Below are 18981 nucleotides of genomic sequence, written 5' to 3'. Positions count from 1 at the left end.
AAAAAAAAAAAAAAAAAAAAAAAAAAAAAAAAAAAAAAAAAACCCATTAAAAACCACATCGATCCTGGAGCAGCAGTATGGTTGTTTCCAAATCCCTTCACAGGGTCACAACCAGAGTACTAATTATTTGATGAAAATATAACTACATCAATACAAAATTATAGAGTAGATTTACGTCATGAAGATATGAAACATGAAGATACACATGGTTCTTTACAACGCCACCCAAATTCAAAATGTAAGAACTTGTTTGGGATGGCTCCCTAGTTTCCCGAGCGCCTTGTCAAGTGCCACATGGAAATCTTCAAAAGGCACGAGCTCCATCCTGCAATAATAGGGTGTTTCAACAAATAAATCAATTTTGAAAGGGTCACAGTTGAGCGTTGGAACTGGAAGCATGGCTGCCTGGAGAGTGCAGGTGCACGGCAGCCACAAAAAAAAAATCGCACTATCACAGTACTGAACAATTTCAAGACATTCCATTGAATCCTTGGCAGTGACATACACAGTGGTGCCAGTACATACAGAGCAACTTCCATTTGATGCCCACCTCTTGGAGAGAATATGCTTATCATCTGCATAATACCTCATAGTGGCTGGTTGGGATTATACGACACATGATTTGAGAACTCTGGCAGATCCAAGGGGTAGGTCATCAAATGGACAGCTGGGCAAAAACATTTAGTGGTACATATACCGTCTGTAATGCCTGGCATCACCAAACTCCACGGTGGTTTAATTGTAACATATTGTAATTGAAGAGCATACTCATATTTTAACTCGCCCCTGCGCACTAGGTCCAAAAGGTAATCTATCATAGGCCTTGAATCTTTTGCCCTCTCTGAACTCATCCACTTCTGTAACCAGAACCCACGCAAGGAAAGGTCCTGCAAACAAAATAGATCAAGGAAATGGCATATTGATTGTAAATGCACACAATGTCATGCAATTCCACAGAACAAAGAATTTCACAGCCTTGTGGGCATATTTGGCATGACTTACATAGCGAACCTTTCTTCCTAATCTGTTGAGAAAAAGAAAAAAGGAAGCAGTAAAACAATATCATTAATGGTTTCTTTTTTTTTGGGTACAACATTTATGGTTTCAAATGTTGACAAAAGATGGAGGCCTTAATTCTTGAGCCTACACATCCAAGATCTTGCAAGAAACAGATTTTTCTTTCTTATTTTTTATCAATAACACAATGTCAGAATTTCTGCAAATGATAGAATATCATGCCATGTAATTGTTGAGAGCAATTACCACTAATGATGAGGAAAAGTTGCAGAGTGAAATTGTTGCTAAGGAAATACCTTAAAAATGAAAGATGAAGTTGATACTGTGACAGGTTTCTTAGCCATTCCACCATAAGTCACCATGGTACCTCCCTGCCTGGAGAAATAAGAGTTCATCGGGCTAAAAGCAGACATAATTTGAAAGTAAATGCATAACAAATATTAAATAGCATGCTTCACCTTAAGAATTTGAGGACTAAAGTAGCAGAATTTCCACCGACACAGTTGAATCCCAAGGCAGGTTCAGGTAGACCACCCTAAGCAAGCATCTCAGGGAAAAAGGAAATCACAGAGAAGCATTAGTCTAGGAAGAAAACTGTGACGAAACAAAATCTGAAGCAATCCTTCACAAAGATGAGATGTACCAGACAGGATGGACCACCTTAATCCTTACATCACTTATCAAAAGATACGCATCCAAGCAAAGGAAAAAAAGGGTCAAATTATAACGATACCAGGAGACTCTTGACATTCTTTATTTCCAACTGGCTCTCAGTGTACACTTCATCAGCACCTAGTTTCTTGAGTCTTTCTTTAACTTCTTCTGACCCAACCCTGCAGCAAGCAGGAGATAGTAGTTGAAGGTACAAGTCGCCAACAAGGTCCTTGTAATGACACAGTTTAATGAAATCAATCTTAATGAATACAAATTAAAAGTGTTATTTGGCACCTGTCTCGTATAATGTTAATGCTATGGATGCCCTGGATTCTTGCAAGCTGAATAATACACTGCCCTACAATGCTTGTAGCCCCATTTTGCACAATAGCATCTCCTAGTCATGTCCAAACTGATCATCAAAAACACCATAAATGGAACATAGAGAAGCAAGATTAAAATATCCATATTGCCATCTCATACAAGAAGTATAATATTCAAGCACTACCTGAGTTCAGCTTATTGAAGTCTTCCAACATACGTAATGCTGTCAAAGGATTTACAGTAACTGTAGCAGCATACTCTGCAGGGATGTCTGTACTAACTTTATGCCAGGCACTTTCCTCTTTTACAACGTAAGTTTGCCACGTCCCTAAGCAGCACATACTTCATTTGTGTAAGAAGAGCAAGCATATCACTAACACACCAGCTGGTAGATAAGAAGAAGAAATCCTATGCGAAAATCCAGAAGAAAATTGGAAAGACTAAACAGCTTCATCAATAAGAAGGCAATGACCAAATTTAACCATTTTCCAAGTACAGTGCACAGCATGAGGATTATACCAGAAGAAAGAGGAGATGGGATAACCCAATCACCAGGAGAAAGACCCCTCACAGCCGATCCCAAAGATTGTACTTCTCCAACCCCCTCATATCCTCCAATTGCGGGCACTGGAGGCCTCACAGGATAGACACCTATAGTATAATTTGCAGATGAGAAGCTAACATTTTTTAAGAAGAGCCTTTTGAACATTAAATTATGAGAGAGATAGAGAGAGAATCCATTACAATTCAAACTAAAGAAATAAAGGTCTAGCTAGCATAAGGGCCATCATTTTATAAAATAAGTTTTTCAACATTCCAACCTTCTATCCTATTGATATCTGATGGGTTGATTGGAGCTGCAAGCATTTTGACACATACATCACTTTCTCTGATTTCAACTGGGGGCAGATCAATTACCCTGCAGATAAGGGAAACGAAGATCCATGTTATACAGTAAACAAGACTAGTTTATAGCTTTTCTTAATCGAAATGTGTAATTCCTAAAAAAGATATTAAAAAAACAAAGAAAAGGAGGTAGAAAGGGAAAAATTTGATAAGAGGAAAAAGGAAAAAAGAATCACCACAACAGTCAACAGATACTGACTACACTTTCTAAAGGATCCCAATAACCTTTCCTTTGCATATCAGCCTTTTTAATGACCAACCTCGGCACAAGCTGGAACAAGATGTTCAACACTGATCCTGATCCATAATTGGTTTTTGCCAACATTATATACTCAGTTGAAAACATATCCATACAAGATAAACCCATAGTGTATGATATAAATCCATCAATTCATTAGTTTAGAAAATAATCCTATCAAAAAGGAATGCTAAAGACATCTCTTTTTTCTTTAATACATCAGATCAAATTCTTGATAGAGTTAAATGGTGAAAAAGGACCATCGTAACAAAAGTTGGGACAAAGGCTTAGTTGAGTTGTGTATATTAGATTTAGATGGATTCATGCTTTATACATTATACCGTCACTTAATTTATATAATCTACTTCTCAAATAGTATCCTTCCTCTTCCTCCTCCACCCCCCCCCCTTTTTATGGCAGCAAATACAATTGTTCCTTTGCTAAAATGGATAAATGTTAAATGTTCCTCTGATTAATATAGAACTGAATAACCGAACAAATGAGCATTCCAAGGTTTTCTCTAATGCACATATTTTCTTTTATCTGAAAATGTTACACAGAAGGGCATGGTGTTCTGAAATATTCTATAAATCTTTCTCCAATTTGGTCAGAATATGAATTTTGAACTAGCTACTAACAAAGGTCTCACCTCTACCTCATTATTCAAGTGCACCTCCAGTTTGTAAAACCGGGGGGGGGGGGGGGCCGGGGGGGGTGTGGGGTTGAGCTACGTTGTACTGGTGAGATAATTTGTCTAGGGATTGCAGGTCAGCCACCTAGAGAACCCAAAAAAATTTTGGGCCTCAAAATATAAAAGGTTCCCCAGGTGCATATCAATGCAATTGAGGGGTCTGCCAGATAGTTGACCCTGAGATCTTCCTAGTGTTGCTCTTTGATAAATGAGGGAAGTAGTGTCTTATTTCAGGAGTTGTGCTTCTAACTTTCCATTGCCTTCGTTGCACTCAAAGAGGTATTTTAGTCAACCCCAATATATCCTACAAATAGATGGCATAAGAAGAGGCTCCCACGAGCCTGCTTTTCTCTTCACATTTTGATTTTGCCTCTCTTTTTCTCCCAAACCTAGTACACTCCAGTGATTCAAATTTTTGTTTAGAGCAAGTAATGATCCAAGGGGACTTTACCTGACTGATTTTAGAGTATAATAAGGCAACAGTACTCAATTGATGTCATCATACCATATAGCTGACACTAGCCTACCATACAACCAGGTAACTTAAATGAATGAACGAAAGCATCATCTGATGATTCCCGACTCCCAACCTTGGGAGTTCTTCTCAAATCATTATATGAAGAAGAATCTGAACTCCAATGTGTTTGCACCCTTTGGAGATCAGCTAACAGATACTTTTACCGAAGGCATTAGTCTCCCACTTCTCACAATATTTTGGGCTTCAGTTGCCATGTTATTGGGTTGCTCCTACTTATTAGCATCTGGAAAAAAAAATGCATCCCTTCAAATTTTTTTTTTTTTTTCTTTTCTTTTCCAACTCTTTGGCCTCTCAGGTTACCATCAATATACAAATATGGAGTTACAATGGAGTTAGATATGAACAAAAAGTGAGAGAGCAAGCTGACACAAGTGAAATGCTTACTCCCATGTATTTATGTCATAAATGTGTCCCACTACTCATACACCATCATGTAAAAATACAAAGATATGAATTATCATGTAGTCTCGGATATATTTCCATCCTACTTAAGAAGATGTCTTTTGCCAGCTAATGGGGAGGTGAAAGCTGAACTTTATTCATACAAGGCAAAATTAGATTAGTAGCACCCACAACATAACTGAAGGAATTTGATAAGAAATCTAATAGAACAAATGATTTTTAATTGCCAAAGCAAGAGAATGAACATCTAAATTAGACCTACCCTAAATCGAAAACCCAAATACACATAAAAACAATTTAAGCTTTCAGGGCCCGAATAACTAAGTGCGAATATGGATTATGAATCCCATGATTCACAACATAAGAGAGACAATAATTCCCAGTAAATAATATTTCAGTTTACATACAAATTAGTAAGGCATTGTTACTAATCACAAGTCAATAAATTCTATCCCAAATATATAAGATGAACATCAGTAAATCTCAATACGTATGGAACAACTAGAGGGCTTTCGAAATGTTACTGCCAAGTCTAAATTATGAAATTCCAAAGCGAAAATGTGATATGGGCAAGAAACTAAATAAGTAATGGCCTACTAGGAGAAACGGAGTATCGACCTGATGACTTGGTCAGGCGGGCCTTGCTGTTCGTAGACAACAGCCTTGGACGGCGGAGACATGTTGCTGGATAAACAGCGAATGCTGAGTGTTGGGTTGCGCTGGAAACCGCGTAAGGAGCCATTGAAGAAGGAAGCCGCAAGTCGTCCCTTTAGCGCTACTAATCTCACAGAACCCATTTCTCTCCCTTGTTTTCTGTAACTCTCGACTCCCCCTTTGCCTTTATGCCTCTCTCTAATCACTGTGGTGGTATTTAATTAGGGGAGTGTCCAAATCACACCTCGAACTCGACACCTCCATTTAACTGCCCTCTCTATTTTTTCTTTTTCTTTTTTTCTTTTTTTCTTTTTTAAGGCTATGTTTGGTTTGGGGTGATTAAAGGGTTCAGATCCCCTCTCCCATGCCAAAAAACGAGCCCAGCAACATTGGATGGCTGAAAACACCCCATGCACGCACCTCAGCATTTAATTGCACATCCCAAGAGACTCTCAACTCGGAGTGTGGATTAAGTTCTTGTATGAAAATTATTCTCGTGCAATAGTTGATTTACACTTGGACTCCACTCAAAATAAAAACTAATTAAAAGAAAAGAGAGATTAAATGGAGTCCAAGTGTAAATCAAACACCGTACGAAAATGATTCTCGTACGAGGACTTGATCCGCACTCCTCAACTGCGAGATGTGCATTTTACTCTCCCCACTTGAAAGAGGATCCAGTTCTAAATATGAAATTTAAAAAAAAAATGAAAAATTTTCAGACTTTTGTAAGAAAGTGAAATGTGCAAGGAATCAAATTATATATATTTTTTTTAGGTAGAATCAAATTAGATATAAGGGGAATGCTTTATATAAAACAACAACAACAAAGCCTTGTCCCAACTTAATGGGATCAATTACATGGATCCAAGTAAAGCCAAAGTAAGAGAAAATATAAGGCGTCAAAGGAGACAGATTAATATCCTCTCATGTCTCATTTTTTTTGTACAAGACACATATTGAAGCTAAATCCACTAGGAGACCAAAGTCCACACAAAACTTTTTTTTTTTTTCTATCCTATCGGGCGTCAATGGTCAATAGTCAATCTATTAAGTGCTAGTAGGGCCAATAGCCACCTACTCCTACACACAACATACCTAGTCACCCGAATATGACAGGGTTCAAACCCAAAATCTCCTCCCCCGAATATCGACTCTTCAAGCCAAAAATATCACTACTAAACTAAGATAAATTTCATTACAAGACCCTTTTTCTTGTATTTCCAGCTGTCCATTTTTAGGATTAATGTCCATATCATCGTCTGTCATTACCTAAAAATGATAATTTTTACCTAACCTAATTTTTTATATATAAAGATATCACAAATTCAAAAAAATTATTTTATAGATGGCTTAGGTTACCATAGTATCTAACTATCTATGAATTGCAGGTCCAATTGTGCCGTGTGGAATAATGATATTGTGATTTTGGCTATTGGATATCCAAAGAGCTTTCTGTGGCGTCTGTATATCATACTTTTCTTAGTTCACTCTAGCACTAGGATTATTCTCTGATTCGTGGGCTTTATAGAAAAGTATCTTATTCTATTTTAAGACCACGGTATTAAGGATTGATATCTTATGGACAAAAAGCTACACTTAGACCCAAATCATGTTACACCAAAACAAAAAACAAAAAAGGCCCCGAATCATGTTAATGCATCCAAACAGATCCTAATGCCCTTCCCGACGTTGGCCTTTGGGAAATGTTAAGCAAACGTTTTTAAAGATAAGGCAACCCGCAGCTGGAAGGTTGATATACGCATAGAGCACCTCCGGCTTCCCTCCCATTCCCAATCCTTGAGGGTACAAACAATGGAAGCTTCTCTCTGCACTTACCCTTCCTCAAAAACCCATTGCTCCCAAACCCTAAATCTTACGGGAATTTCCACTAAACCTCTATTCAGACCAAAAACCTCTTTGCCAATTACCCACAAAACCGCTCGAATTCCATCTATTTACTGCGCAATCAGCCGCACCAAGAAGGAAGAAACGGTAGAAACCGTCAAGAAGGAGTTGGAGAACTGCTTCCTCCTCGCTGGAATCTGCTACAAAGGCCTCACCGTACAGCAATTTCAAGACCTCAGGAAATCCTTACCGGAATCGGTGAAGCTCGTCGTTGCCAAGAACACACTTGTCGGCAAGGCCATCGTAGGGACTCCATGGGAGGCTCTCAAGCCTTGCATGAAAGGCATGAACGCTTGGCTATTTGTTCACACTGAAGAGATCCCTGGAGCTCTTAAACCCTACAGGGATTTCCAGAAAGAGAAGAAGTTGGATTCTAATGACTTCACCGGGGCGGTGTTTGAGGGAAAGTTCTATGGGCCATCTGATTTCAAAGCCCTAGAGACAATGCCGACGAGGGCAGAAATTTACGCGAAGTTGCTGGGATCGCTTCAGAGCCCGGCGTCAGCATTGGTTAGTACGCTTCAGGCGCCGGCTAGGGATTTGGTCATGGTCTTGAAGGCGTACGTTCAGAAGCTGGAAGAAGGCGGTGGGCAATAAAAATTTTGCCATTGGTGGATCAGTAAGCTCTTCGGCGCCAAAAGCCTCTTCTATTGAAGTTCCTTGTGGTTCATTTGCTTGGGAAATTATGTCTGGATCAATTTAATTGTATCATTGAGAGCTTATCATCTTCTTGTAATGAATCTTCGCAGTAATTGTTTCATGTCTGAGATAATCTCAGTTCGTAATCTATCTACCACAATCTACTGATACATTTTTGTAGTTATTCTCTAGTTATGACTTATGAACATGAATGATCACAATTGCCCTCAACCTCACACCCCACTTTGGACTGATCTTCTGGTACTATTAAATCACCAAATATTGATAATACTCCCAGAAGTATGAACTTCTCTATCCATTTTCTCAAGGCTATCCAATTTCTAGTTCTGGGTAGGTTTTTAGTTCCTCCATTCAGAAAGGATTAATGTCAATTTTGAATTTTGTACTAGAACCACTAAAAATTGAGTTCCATCCACAGTTTATTTCTTGGATTGAGGCTTGATAATCCTATATCGAGCTTTGCTGTGACAATAAATGATTCCAACCAAACTTATTGATGGGAAATGTGATTTGAGGCAAGGGAGATGGGGGGATCCATGACCCTTTACCTATTATAGTCATCACACAATAAATTTTAGATATGCTAAAAGAAGCTGCAAATGGCGAAGAGTTGGCTGGCAATAGGTGTGGTCTCTCCACCACACCATGTATCTGGGTGAAGAAACACAACCATGTAGCATTCTTTTCTCTCAAGTTGATTACACAAATCAAAATTACAGAAGTTTTGATTTTCTTTTCCAATATATTTTCATTTCTTTCACATGTTACTCACAAAACAAAAGTGAGAAGGTAGCTTTTGGTAGAACACCTCAACATAAAAACATAATAGGTAAACCACCAAATGCTTGTCAACCCACTGAAAGCACATTCATTATTCCACGTATTAGCTGAGAACAGATGTGGATGGAAATACTGTAAACAAGTTGTTCCGTGTCATCAGAAACATCAGAAACAGGAAATGCAGGATTTATAATACAAAAGCATTGATAAGTTTGATTTGAGTATTATTGTAGATCATCCTACAGGTGCTTTAAAAGGATGGACTCGACAACACCTCGAGCTATCGGATGATAACACTCTTGCGCTTCTCCAAAAACTCTCTTGGCCAATATCTTTGCCTCTTCCTTTCCACTACCTTGTACCAGAGCAGTATAGAGTGGGCGAAGGTACAACATCCTTCCAACCTCCTTCAATGTTTTCTCCACCTCACCGAAGTATTCTCTGCATCCAGATGAAATGGCCAGTTTAAGAAATGCAACCTTCACCTCATAATTCTTGGATTCTGCCAGCCTGTAGCGTGCATCCAAGGCTGCAACCTGCAGAACCAACAAAACCAAATCATATAATGAGAAAGAAACTTGCACAAAAACAAAACACACTGTATGCATTCGCTTGGTGTTGTAATTTTGAAGTTCCATCATTCAGTGTTTAACTTGGACCTTGTGCTCTTGGTTCAGATCATATGGTGCAAAACTTTAAACTGAATCTAATTAGATGAAAGGAGGGGGGTAGGGAAGCAATGTACTCTAGTTCTACAAGCAAATTTGTCAGAATTGTTCCCATTGGTCATACCAGTGCACGAGGCTTCCAACACTGCAAGATCTGGGGAGGGTCATAATGTACACAGCTTCACCCCAGTTCTGACCCGCAACCACTACTGTTCCCCTTGGTCATCTGATATTTAAATACTATTTTTATTGTTTTCTGTAATAAACTCTACAACTATAAGATATTAATGTGAGCTCAATAGCTTAATTCATATTGTAGAGGCATTATTGGTTTCTCCATTTGTTTCCAAGCAAAGAACCACTAGAAAGGAATTTTGCAGGTAAAATCAGTACAAAATGTTAGGGTCATTTGCTTAGATGCAAAGTGAAGTGAAGTGAAGTAAAATTGATGGAAGGCCCGTAGGGCAAGGGAAGAAATCCCTGAGATGCTCATAGCTTCAGGGGAGAGGGAGGAATCGCACAAAGGAGGGGAAAGAGGATCGCACACAATGCTCATAGGATCTTCACCAAAACCAAACTCAATTCATCTTCTCAATCTCTCTTTTCAATCGGTGGTTACAAGTATTTAAAGAAAAAAAATCAAACTCCTCCTTAAGACTCTAAAAATGAAAAAGTGCTAGAAGGAAATAAGTTCAAAAAGGAAAACATCCTAAATCGACCATTAACTATGACCTACATATCCTACTTACTAAAATAAAGTGAATAAATGATATTATTTTCTACAAATAAAAACAACCAAAATCCTACTAGACCCAAAAACTCAAATATGGATCTGATTCATGGATGCCCAAATGGGATGGATCACTCCACGGGTGCATATCTGCATCAATTTCCCCCGTGTTGAGAAAACCTCGTCCACGAGGGACGAGTTTTGTAGAACGGGAGAATCAACACCAACCGATCAACATCCATCCTAACCTGTATTAAGTTACCATTGAAACCATGATCAAATGCTATGAAATCCACGATGCAAAGTTCATTGGTGAAGTTTGATTTGGAAAAATAAAATTAATCGGTTCATTGAAGAGATCAACCGATTTAAATTTTTCCACAAGTTAGTTTCCAAATTCCAATGGCGCCACTTTTTTCCATATTTGGTGGTTCATCTTTTGGCTCATCCACTTGTTCAATGGCTGAGATCAGATAGTTGAAGGTAGAGCGTATACAATCAGATGTGACCAGTGTTTGGGCTTTGATGTTCTTGCAGTGTCGTTGAATCTCATCGAGTTTCTCTCATATCAATTGCATTTGTTGACGGATATCCAATAAAAGATCTAGATCCATCGTCTAGATTTGATCTTGGAAATCACTGTGGATAGAGTGAGGGGTTCAGTTGAAGAGATGATGGCAGAACCATAAATATATAGAAATCCCTATATGAATGGCAATATTGTAATTTTGAAAAGTTCAACTTTTTTTTTTTGTTTTTTGGTAAGAATTTTGAAAAGTTCAACTTGAAACACAAAATGGAGTATATCACGTGGGCCGTGGGGGCAATGGTATATTTGGTAGGAGAAAAATAATAATAGGACAGCCAAGAACAAGATGGGAAGGAAGGGGCAATAATGGAAAATCAAGAAACAAAATTAAAAGGGTGTCAATCGGTCAGCCCTGGTCTTGGTCGGGCCTAGCCAGGCCTTGCGGGCCTCTATCCTTGCATTGTGACCTACCTATTCAAATAATGAGTCAATCTCGGTCAATCTCGTGTTGGGCTCGATTGGGTTCCGGGCTTTAACTGAGCTTCTCCTGATCGGGCTAGTCTGGCCATAATCAGGCCTAAACAGGATAATATACCAAAAAATCTTAAATGGTCTTTAATTGTCTTAGATTTAAGAACTTCTAATATATTTTATTAAATGTTCAATAATTTAGAAAAAGATATTACATTTAATTACATTCAATAATTGATAAAAATATAATATATAGCCTATTCTATCTAAAAAAGGCAAAATATACATATAAACTTGTCGGGCCATGTTGGGCTTGTAAAGGAGCCAGGCTGGTCGGGCTCCAGTCGATCTTACCCCTTGCACCGTGAACTACCTGTTTATAAACGAGTCGGGCTGAAGCCCAACATGTTTAATAATCGATCTAGGCCAGTCCGATATTTAAACGGTCAAGGCTGATCGATCCAACCGGCATGGGCTTGGGATTGACACCTCTAACCATGACCGATAGAAAGAGTGAGCAAGTTTCTTGCTCTTAACTTATTCTGCTGAGCCAAAGGAGAAAGCTGCAAGGAAAGGAGAGATCCTCCACGTCGAATCAAACAGGTAATCAGCGATGTCGAAGGATTCTTTCAATGTCGGAAGTCAATTTATCCTTGTCTGCTGCTTCTCTCTCTGTGTCTCTACTCGTCGCTTCTGCTTACTCTCTCTTATTGTCACCAAGAATAATTGTGTAACTAACTCAACAATGTATTAGATATAGCAATTAAAGTTTACTTCACTTTTCATCTCAAATGTCAATAAAAAAATTCAATACCTTTTTTTTTTTTTTGGTAAACAACTATTCTTTGTAATGACTACATAACATTATTTTGTTTTTGTTTTAATTTTACATTACTTCACTTCACTTCACTTCACTTGGCAACTAACCAAAAAATTTGACTTCTCATCAAGGTTATGAAAAAGATCACGTGATTCAATAGAGTTCTGCAGATGGTTTCTGAATTGCTTGTCCTGGATAGTCCCAGCCACCAAAACAAACATTTTCACTTAAAAAGCATCCAATTGACATTGCAAATATAGCACAATGTTTTCTAGTTGCCTACAATTATATGCTAAAGAAGTTCAACCAACTCTAGCAGTAGTTCAAAGCCCTGGCTACCATCACTCTGCATATAGATTTGTGTACACGAAAAAATCCGCCTTGATACAAAGCTTGAGGATTACTGAGATGCAAGGATCAAAGGACAGATCATATCCAAAGATCACAAATGCCCCTTCTACAGTTCCAAGGATAGATAAAAGGAGAGATTGCGACTCTATAGTACCATATGATTAAAACACATAACTGGTTCAGGAAGGTCACTAGACATGAAAATTTTGTGTTCAATCCAGTAGCTCAATTAACCTTCTAAGCTACAATCATGACCAAAGGTTCTTTGCAGCATATACGTCCACAAATATTTAAAACAAACACAAGGAATTATCTGAAATAACTATGCAGAATATATCCAGAAGCTCAATTAACCTTCTAAGCTACAATCATGACCAAAGGTTCTTTGCAGCATATGCATCCACAAATATTTAAAACACACACAATGAATTATCTGAAATAACAATGCAGAATATACAATACCTGTGAAGCTTCAACAGACTTGGGCAAATTTTCCAGGTATAGCTCCCATTCCTGTCCATGCCAATCTGATACTTCATCTTCCCTCGGCATCCTCCCATGAATAAACTCTTTCGCCAGTGAAAAAATTTTGGAATATGTGTTGGAAACAGGTTCAAATGCATCTGGAGGGATACCAGTTCCCTCTGTCCAGAGAACCAGATCGATCTCTTTCTCTATTCCAGGGATATTAACTTTTAGGAAATTGAGAAACGTCTCTGTATCAATGGATTGGAACTTGAAAGTGGCGATATATTTCTTTAGGAATTCGTCAAATGCTGGCCTTCCAATCTAAACAGTTGAACAGAAAAAATAGTTTTGAATCAATCCTTCCAAAGCAAATTTATGCACTATTATGAGAACTTACCTGACGTTCAATGCGCCAAATGAACTGAAAACCCTTCTCATATGGAACTTGAGAATAGACATCATCTGGATCCACACCTTCCTGCTTCGTCTTGAGCTTTGTGAACTCCATGTTGTCCTTGAATCTGTCCATTTCTTCATTTAAACCCCTCCAACCAATTCCGGTATTCAGAGCAGCTATCTCTTCCCCTTGCACGGCTTCAACAATTCTCCGCTCCGCATATGTTGTAAAGCCCTTGAATCATAAAAAATAAAACAGATATGTATATAAGTAAACTAAATCACATTCAGCCTCTTAACAGTTCCAGCTGAGCACCCACAACTTCATCAAGCATCATAAACAACATCCAAAACCTTATCCTAACTTAATGGGGTCTGTTGCATGGGGATTCCAAGCAAGGACGAGCACAAAATATATGTAAAAAGATTGACGGTTTATGGCTAATTATAATAAATGTCAGTTGTCAACCTGACGTGCCACCATAAAATCAGTCACATTCTTATAACGACATAATATAATAAATTACCAAATGTTTACTTTATTTACCATATAGATCGATTAAGTCAAAACTTACCATATCTACCTGATGTACCATGTATATCTTCTATCATAGATATACTTAAATGAAAATAAAAGAAATGCATGTCAAATTTTCTTTCAACTCTTAACAAACCAAAGTCCAGAAGCACCTGAGCAAGGTTTCAATCAAGAGGGAGGAAGGGAACAAACATGGAAAAATCAAATCACCTCGTTTAACCAGAAATGCTCATTGGTCTTGTTACTGATGAGATTCCCAGTCCAGCTATGAGCGAGTTCATGGGCCACCACCTGTGCACCGCTTGCATCTCCCTTGATTACCGTCGGTGTCAAAAACACCATCCTTGGGTTTTCCATGCCTCCATAAGGAAAGCTCGGAGGCAACACAAGTAGGTCGAACCTCTCCCACTCGTAAGGCCCGAACAGCTTCTCCCCATGCCTAATCATGTCCTCTGTCCCTGCAAACTCCCTCGCAGCCCCGTCCAGAACTGCAGGCACCGACTCCGCATAGACCCTCGTTCTGGGCCCAACGTCTCTAAAGCCAAGCTCTCCCACTGCAAACGCAAACAAGTAAGGCGGTATAGGCTGCTCCATGGTGAATTCCTCCACCATCCTGCCTTCAGCACACCACAACGCATTGTCACAGGCCATTGCAGCCTCACCAGAGACCGGTGGTCTGCGTTCGACATGCCGTGCTGACATCACAGCCGACAACTGCTGAGGCACATTGAGGCGAGCTGAGTAACAAAGGCGTGCAGCAGGGGTGTCTTGACAGGGAAATATAGAACGGGCATGTATGGATTGGCACTGCGTGTACACGAAGGGAAAAGTCTTGTTGAAGGTCTGCTGAGAAGAGAGCCATTGAAGGGCCGACGCAGATGGGCTCGTAGCAAAAGTTATCAGGAAGGAAGAGTGGTTGGAAAGGGAGATGGTGAGGTTTTGGCCTTTGATCGGGTCAGGTACTGGAGACAGCGAGAATGGAAGGGGAGCTAGGGTTTGGGGGTCGACGACGGAGGAAATGGAGAGAGAGCGAGTATCGAGATAGATATTGCCAGAATGAGGGATTGGAAGGGTAAGGAGAGCCGAGCCCTGAATGGTGGAAGAGGCGAAATCAAAATAGAGAGATAGGGACAGATGAGTAGCGAATGGATGAGAGGAATCGGTGAAGGAATGCGGATCGACAGGCGCCATTGAAGACAACAATAGAACACTGGATTAGGATTAGGATTAGGATTAGGATTAGGGTTAGGGCTTCCAATTGGGGGAATGAGACCTTTAATAATGGCGGATAGGTCGCCGAACTGTTATAAAGGTCATATTGATGTCACATTCAAGGTTGTTTGACAGTTGATGACTGAGGAAGTGCAGAGTGTAGCAGCAAGAAGTGAGTCCGGCGGTTGAGATCATCTGGCACACACCTCAAGGACTCTCACCCACTGGATGAAAAGTGTGCTGTTGGGAATTGGGGCAGCAGGACATACTTTTTCTTTGATTCGTCCCTTAACTGATATGGCCTCGCCCTCGTTGGGCACTTTGGCCAGAAAGTGATACTCGTTGCGTTTAAAAATTTGGAGGGAATAAAGTTGAACTTCATATATAACTCATATCGAGCAACCTTTATAATTAGTGCCTATGAGATAAGTAATGGTGGTGGGACCCATAATTATCATTAAGTGGTGGGTCCATCCACACACAAGACAAAGGTGTCAACCGGTCTGGCCTGATCGATTTAGGTCAAGGCGTCAACACATTTCTAATTGTTCATAATTGGGCTCAAGGTAATTAGGTTAATTGACTAATCAAAATATAAATGATCCTTAAAAGGACCATGAATGTGCTATAATTAAATTTAAACGGACTTAAATAGGCTATAAACAATCGGTTATTGGTTGGTCGCAATATTCATTGATCCTAATCAAGGCAAGCGTCAAGGAACTACCTAGCATTGGGGAATGCCTTATATATTATTCAAAGGTGCTTGAGCCTGACATGTTAATTAATTGGTCCGGTCGATGAGGGTTAGCTCTTAACACACACAAAGGTTTTAGTGTCAAGCTTCAAAGGTTTCATATAAGATCAAATGCAGTTGCACTTGTAGTCCCAAAAAAAAAAAAAAATGTAGCTGTACACAATGAAATGGAAAAAATCATTAAAATAATAATTAGATTTACTAATTGCAATGAGGGAGATGGTTCCGCACAAGGTCAGCGTGGAGACTAATTATTTAATCCGTCAAATTATTTGGTCGAATCGATTTTTATGAATAATTTGAGCATAATAAAAATAAAAAAATTAAAAAAACATCGTGACTTTATAGAATATTTTTAAAAGCACGAATACTTTTATCTAACAAATTTTATCCTCTTTTTTTTTTTTTCTTTTTGTGAAACTTCATCTTGAATAAAGTCTTATAAATAGTTTGATTGTTATGCATTTATTATTCCAATGTTACTTTTCTTTTTGTTTTTAACAGAAATTGACAAAGCTTATCTTTTCTAAGGTAATCTCTTACGCTTCTAGAGAAAAAAATAATAATGTATATATATATATATCACCCCATTTTAGTTTGATTAAATATTACAGTCATAATTCTCTCTCTCTCTCTCTCTAGTTTTTAAGGTGAAAAATTAAACATGGTGGGTGATGTGGGTCCGAGTCCAACTGAGTTTATCATCAATCCCTCTCTCTCTCTCTCTGATTCAATTATTTGAGTAATAGGAAATGAGTTTGAAAAAAAATCAATAAAATATGTGATTTTTTAACTTTAAAATTTCAATTTTCATATCATTTTTATGTTATGTACATATGATAATTGATAGATAATATGAGACATGTATTACAAATATTAAAAATAATATCCAATCTTTTTTTTTTTTAAACGAATAATTCTCGAATATTAATTTTATTATCTCCAACTTTTTTTACCAATATTTTGATCGAATCATTGATTAATAAAATGAATTATTCTAAATAATTCTCCATCCATATAATTCCTAGATACAAAATAAATAACTATGACGTGAAGAGGATTTTACAAGCCACAATAATGACAAGGGTAGTAAACGGCTTCCTCTATAGTGTGTTTAATCAATCATGCTCCAAGGGTAGTAAACAACATAGCCGATTCCCTTGCATTGAGAGACCTATCCGTTCGGTTTTGGACAGCTTAGCCTCATTCCATTCCTTGGCTATCTTGTTACAAGTTGTGACTCTAGTGGTTCTTTTTTGTTACTAGTGGTGAGTCTATTGGTTCTCTCTATATATCAAATGGTTTAGATTGGCCACACTAACTTTTGATGGGATATATATATATACACACACTAGTAAATACACACATGCCAATGCAAGTGTAACATAATATTTTTCTCAAGAGTTTGTTTATGTGAATAAATTTGTACTCATAAAATTTTTAAACGATTTCCATTGGAATGAGGTCTTTTTCTACTAGAAAAATATCTTCAACCACTTTTGCTTTCAAAAGTTGAGTAGATCCAACTTAGCAATGTTTCATCAATAGTTTATTCCATAGGTACTACATAATATAGGAAAAAAACTCTTATAGTAACGTCTAGTTAAAACGCACATGTAAATGCATGTGTGGTATAACGTTGGTAATTAGTGTGTGTCTATGTGGATCAAAGAAATTATGTAATTAATTTGAAATTCAATATCTAGTTAGGCATTTTAATTTGTAACGTAACTTTAAATTTTAAAAGCATCTTAAATTTATGATCCAAATATGAAACAAGAGATAATGATTTTTTGAGGATAGTGGTGTAAACAACATTGCCCAAATTTTTTCTATTTTAATTTTTTTATATTTGTTGTCTTCATATTTTTCGCATCTATGATATTCTTTGTATTGACACTTCATTATTTAATGGTATCTGCAATAATTTGTCTTAAAATTCGTGTTGCATCATTTATTGCATCAATTTTGAAGTAGAAACAATATTGTTTAAAATCTTTAGATAGACATAAATGTATAATTTGTGAGTACCGCAACACAGAGGAACCAATATATATATATATATAGAGAGAGAGAGTTTAATATATTTTTGTATGTATATTTTTTTATATTTTATGGTGATCTTGCATATTCACTTGCTGAACATCGTATAATTATTTAAAGATTCTTAAAGATTGTAACAATTATTGTGTCAGTTGAATCCGTCACTTTGAATATTTCTATGTACCTATCAATAAATAATATTAATTATTTTTTATTTTCAAAGTCAAATATGATTCTTATCAAGAAAATTGTTTACACCTCTTACTCTTGTATATATTTTGTATTGTCACTTTTACATTTGTCACATATTATACTACATTTTTGTTACATGCTTTGCATGCATTGTACTATGGTATCTCAGTTTTTCAAAATTAAGATTTTTTCTTCAATTTAATAATATTGATTATGCAAATTTGTAGATGTTAGATATGTTCAAATTATATTGAAAATTTGTAATATATTTATCCGTAAGAATTATATATGCTTACTAGGATATTTTTCCAATCCAATTGACTCGAAAATCAGTTGTGAACACTTTAGTTACATATTAGAAGTTATATAAAACCCTGCACATATTTATTCCGCTCCCTATCTCCTTCTTTATGTTCATTACTCTTTGTGAATTTTGTTTTTCCTTATCAATATTAGATTAGGTTTGTATACGAGAACCATTATCATATGCTTCTTGCCACCTGGTATTTACATATAATCCACTTCATTAGGTGACTTATGCATCAAGAAGAGACAACAAATGAATTAATTACATGTGGAGACCATAGACAAGGCAACATATAGTGAACTTGATATGAAGTCCTTAACTCCTTCCTCTTCTCCCCGACAAAAAGACAAACAACGTTGGGATGCAAGGTTTGAGAACTTAGTATTGAGAATAGGATCGGTCAAAGCTAGTTAGAATTAGATAAAAAAAAATCCTTGCTTTCAATTAAAAAATCATTGTTTAGACTATTTTTACCCTTTTCATATCTGACCGAACCGATCCGATCCGATTCTTCAAACCATGTTGGGGCGGGAAAGTCCAACTCTCCACGATGCGGCTGTCCTTCATCTCACCAACACGTGGTCCCAGTATGGCAACGATCCCACTCCACACCACACTCGCTATCCAAACGTGTCCCAATTGATTTCGACGAAACAGATGGGAAATAGCCAAATAGGCCTTCGATTTCTTCACTCTCGCAAGTCCCACCGAAAGGGGGTAAAAAAAA

General features: G+C 37.6%; 4 protein-coding genes across 5 annotated transcripts in view; 2 read left to right on the top strand and 2 right to left on the bottom strand.

Annotated features, from left to right (window-relative positions):
- Window positions 1-81: 81 nt before the first annotated feature.
- Window positions 82-5637, bottom strand: LOC122085690 (enoyl-[acyl-carrier-protein] reductase, mitochondrial). 2 transcript variants are annotated; one of them, XM_042654196.1, is made up of 10 exons: window positions 5389-5637; window positions 2817-2914; window positions 2515-2646; window positions 2180-2323; window positions 1966-2068; window positions 1751-1850; window positions 1476-1552; window positions 1314-1392; window positions 769-887; window positions 82-325 (listed from the first exon to the last, which is right to left on the bottom strand). In XM_042654196.1, exons 1-10 carry the CDS (start codon window positions 5565-5567, stop codon window positions 232-234), a joined length of 1125 nt encoding a protein of 374 aa, XP_042510130.1. In that variant the 5' UTR covers window positions 5568-5637; the 3' UTR covers window positions 82-231. The 2 variants fall into 2 exon arrangements, with proteins under 2 accessions (XP_042510130.1, XP_042510131.1); XM_042654197.1 differs by lacking the exon at window positions 5389-5637 and adding an exon at window positions 3078-3206.
- Window positions 5638-7090: 1453 nt separating this feature from the next.
- Window positions 7091-8202, top strand: LOC122085980 (50S ribosomal protein L10, chloroplastic). Its single transcript, XM_042654620.1, has one exon. It carries the CDS (start codon window positions 7240-7242, stop codon window positions 7927-7929), a length of 690 nt encoding a protein of 229 aa, XP_042510554.1. The 5' UTR covers window positions 7091-7239; the 3' UTR covers window positions 7930-8202.
- Window positions 8203-8834: 632 nt separating this feature from the next.
- On the bottom strand, window positions 8835-15268 carry LOC122087507 (leucine aminopeptidase-like). Its single transcript, XM_042656661.1, has 4 exons — window positions 13954-15268; window positions 13207-13440; window positions 12804-13130; window positions 8835-9308 (listed from the first exon to the last, which is right to left on the bottom strand). Exons 1-4 carry the CDS (start codon window positions 14932-14934, stop codon window positions 9012-9014), a joined length of 1839 nt encoding a protein of 612 aa, XP_042512595.1. The 5' UTR covers window positions 14935-15268; the 3' UTR covers window positions 8835-9011.
- A 1068-nt stretch (window positions 15269-16336) lies between these two features.
- Window positions 16337-18981, top strand: part of LOC122086527 (adenylate kinase 1, chloroplastic-like) — a 26728-nt gene continuing 24083 nt past the window's right edge. The window contains exon 1 of the mRNA XM_042655411.1: window positions 16337-16351. The gene's annotated coding sequence lies outside the window, so the exon portion shown is untranslated. The remainder of the gene's footprint in view (window positions 16352-18981) is intronic.

This window comes from Macadamia integrifolia, chromosome 8, assembly GCF_013358625.1.
Source record: "Macadamia integrifolia cultivar HAES 741 chromosome 8, SCU_Mint_v3, whole genome shotgun sequence".
Classification (NCBI taxonomy): Eukaryota; Viridiplantae; Streptophyta; class Magnoliopsida; order Proteales; family Proteaceae; genus Macadamia; species Macadamia integrifolia.
This window is presented reverse-complemented; position numbering and strand designations above follow the sequence as displayed.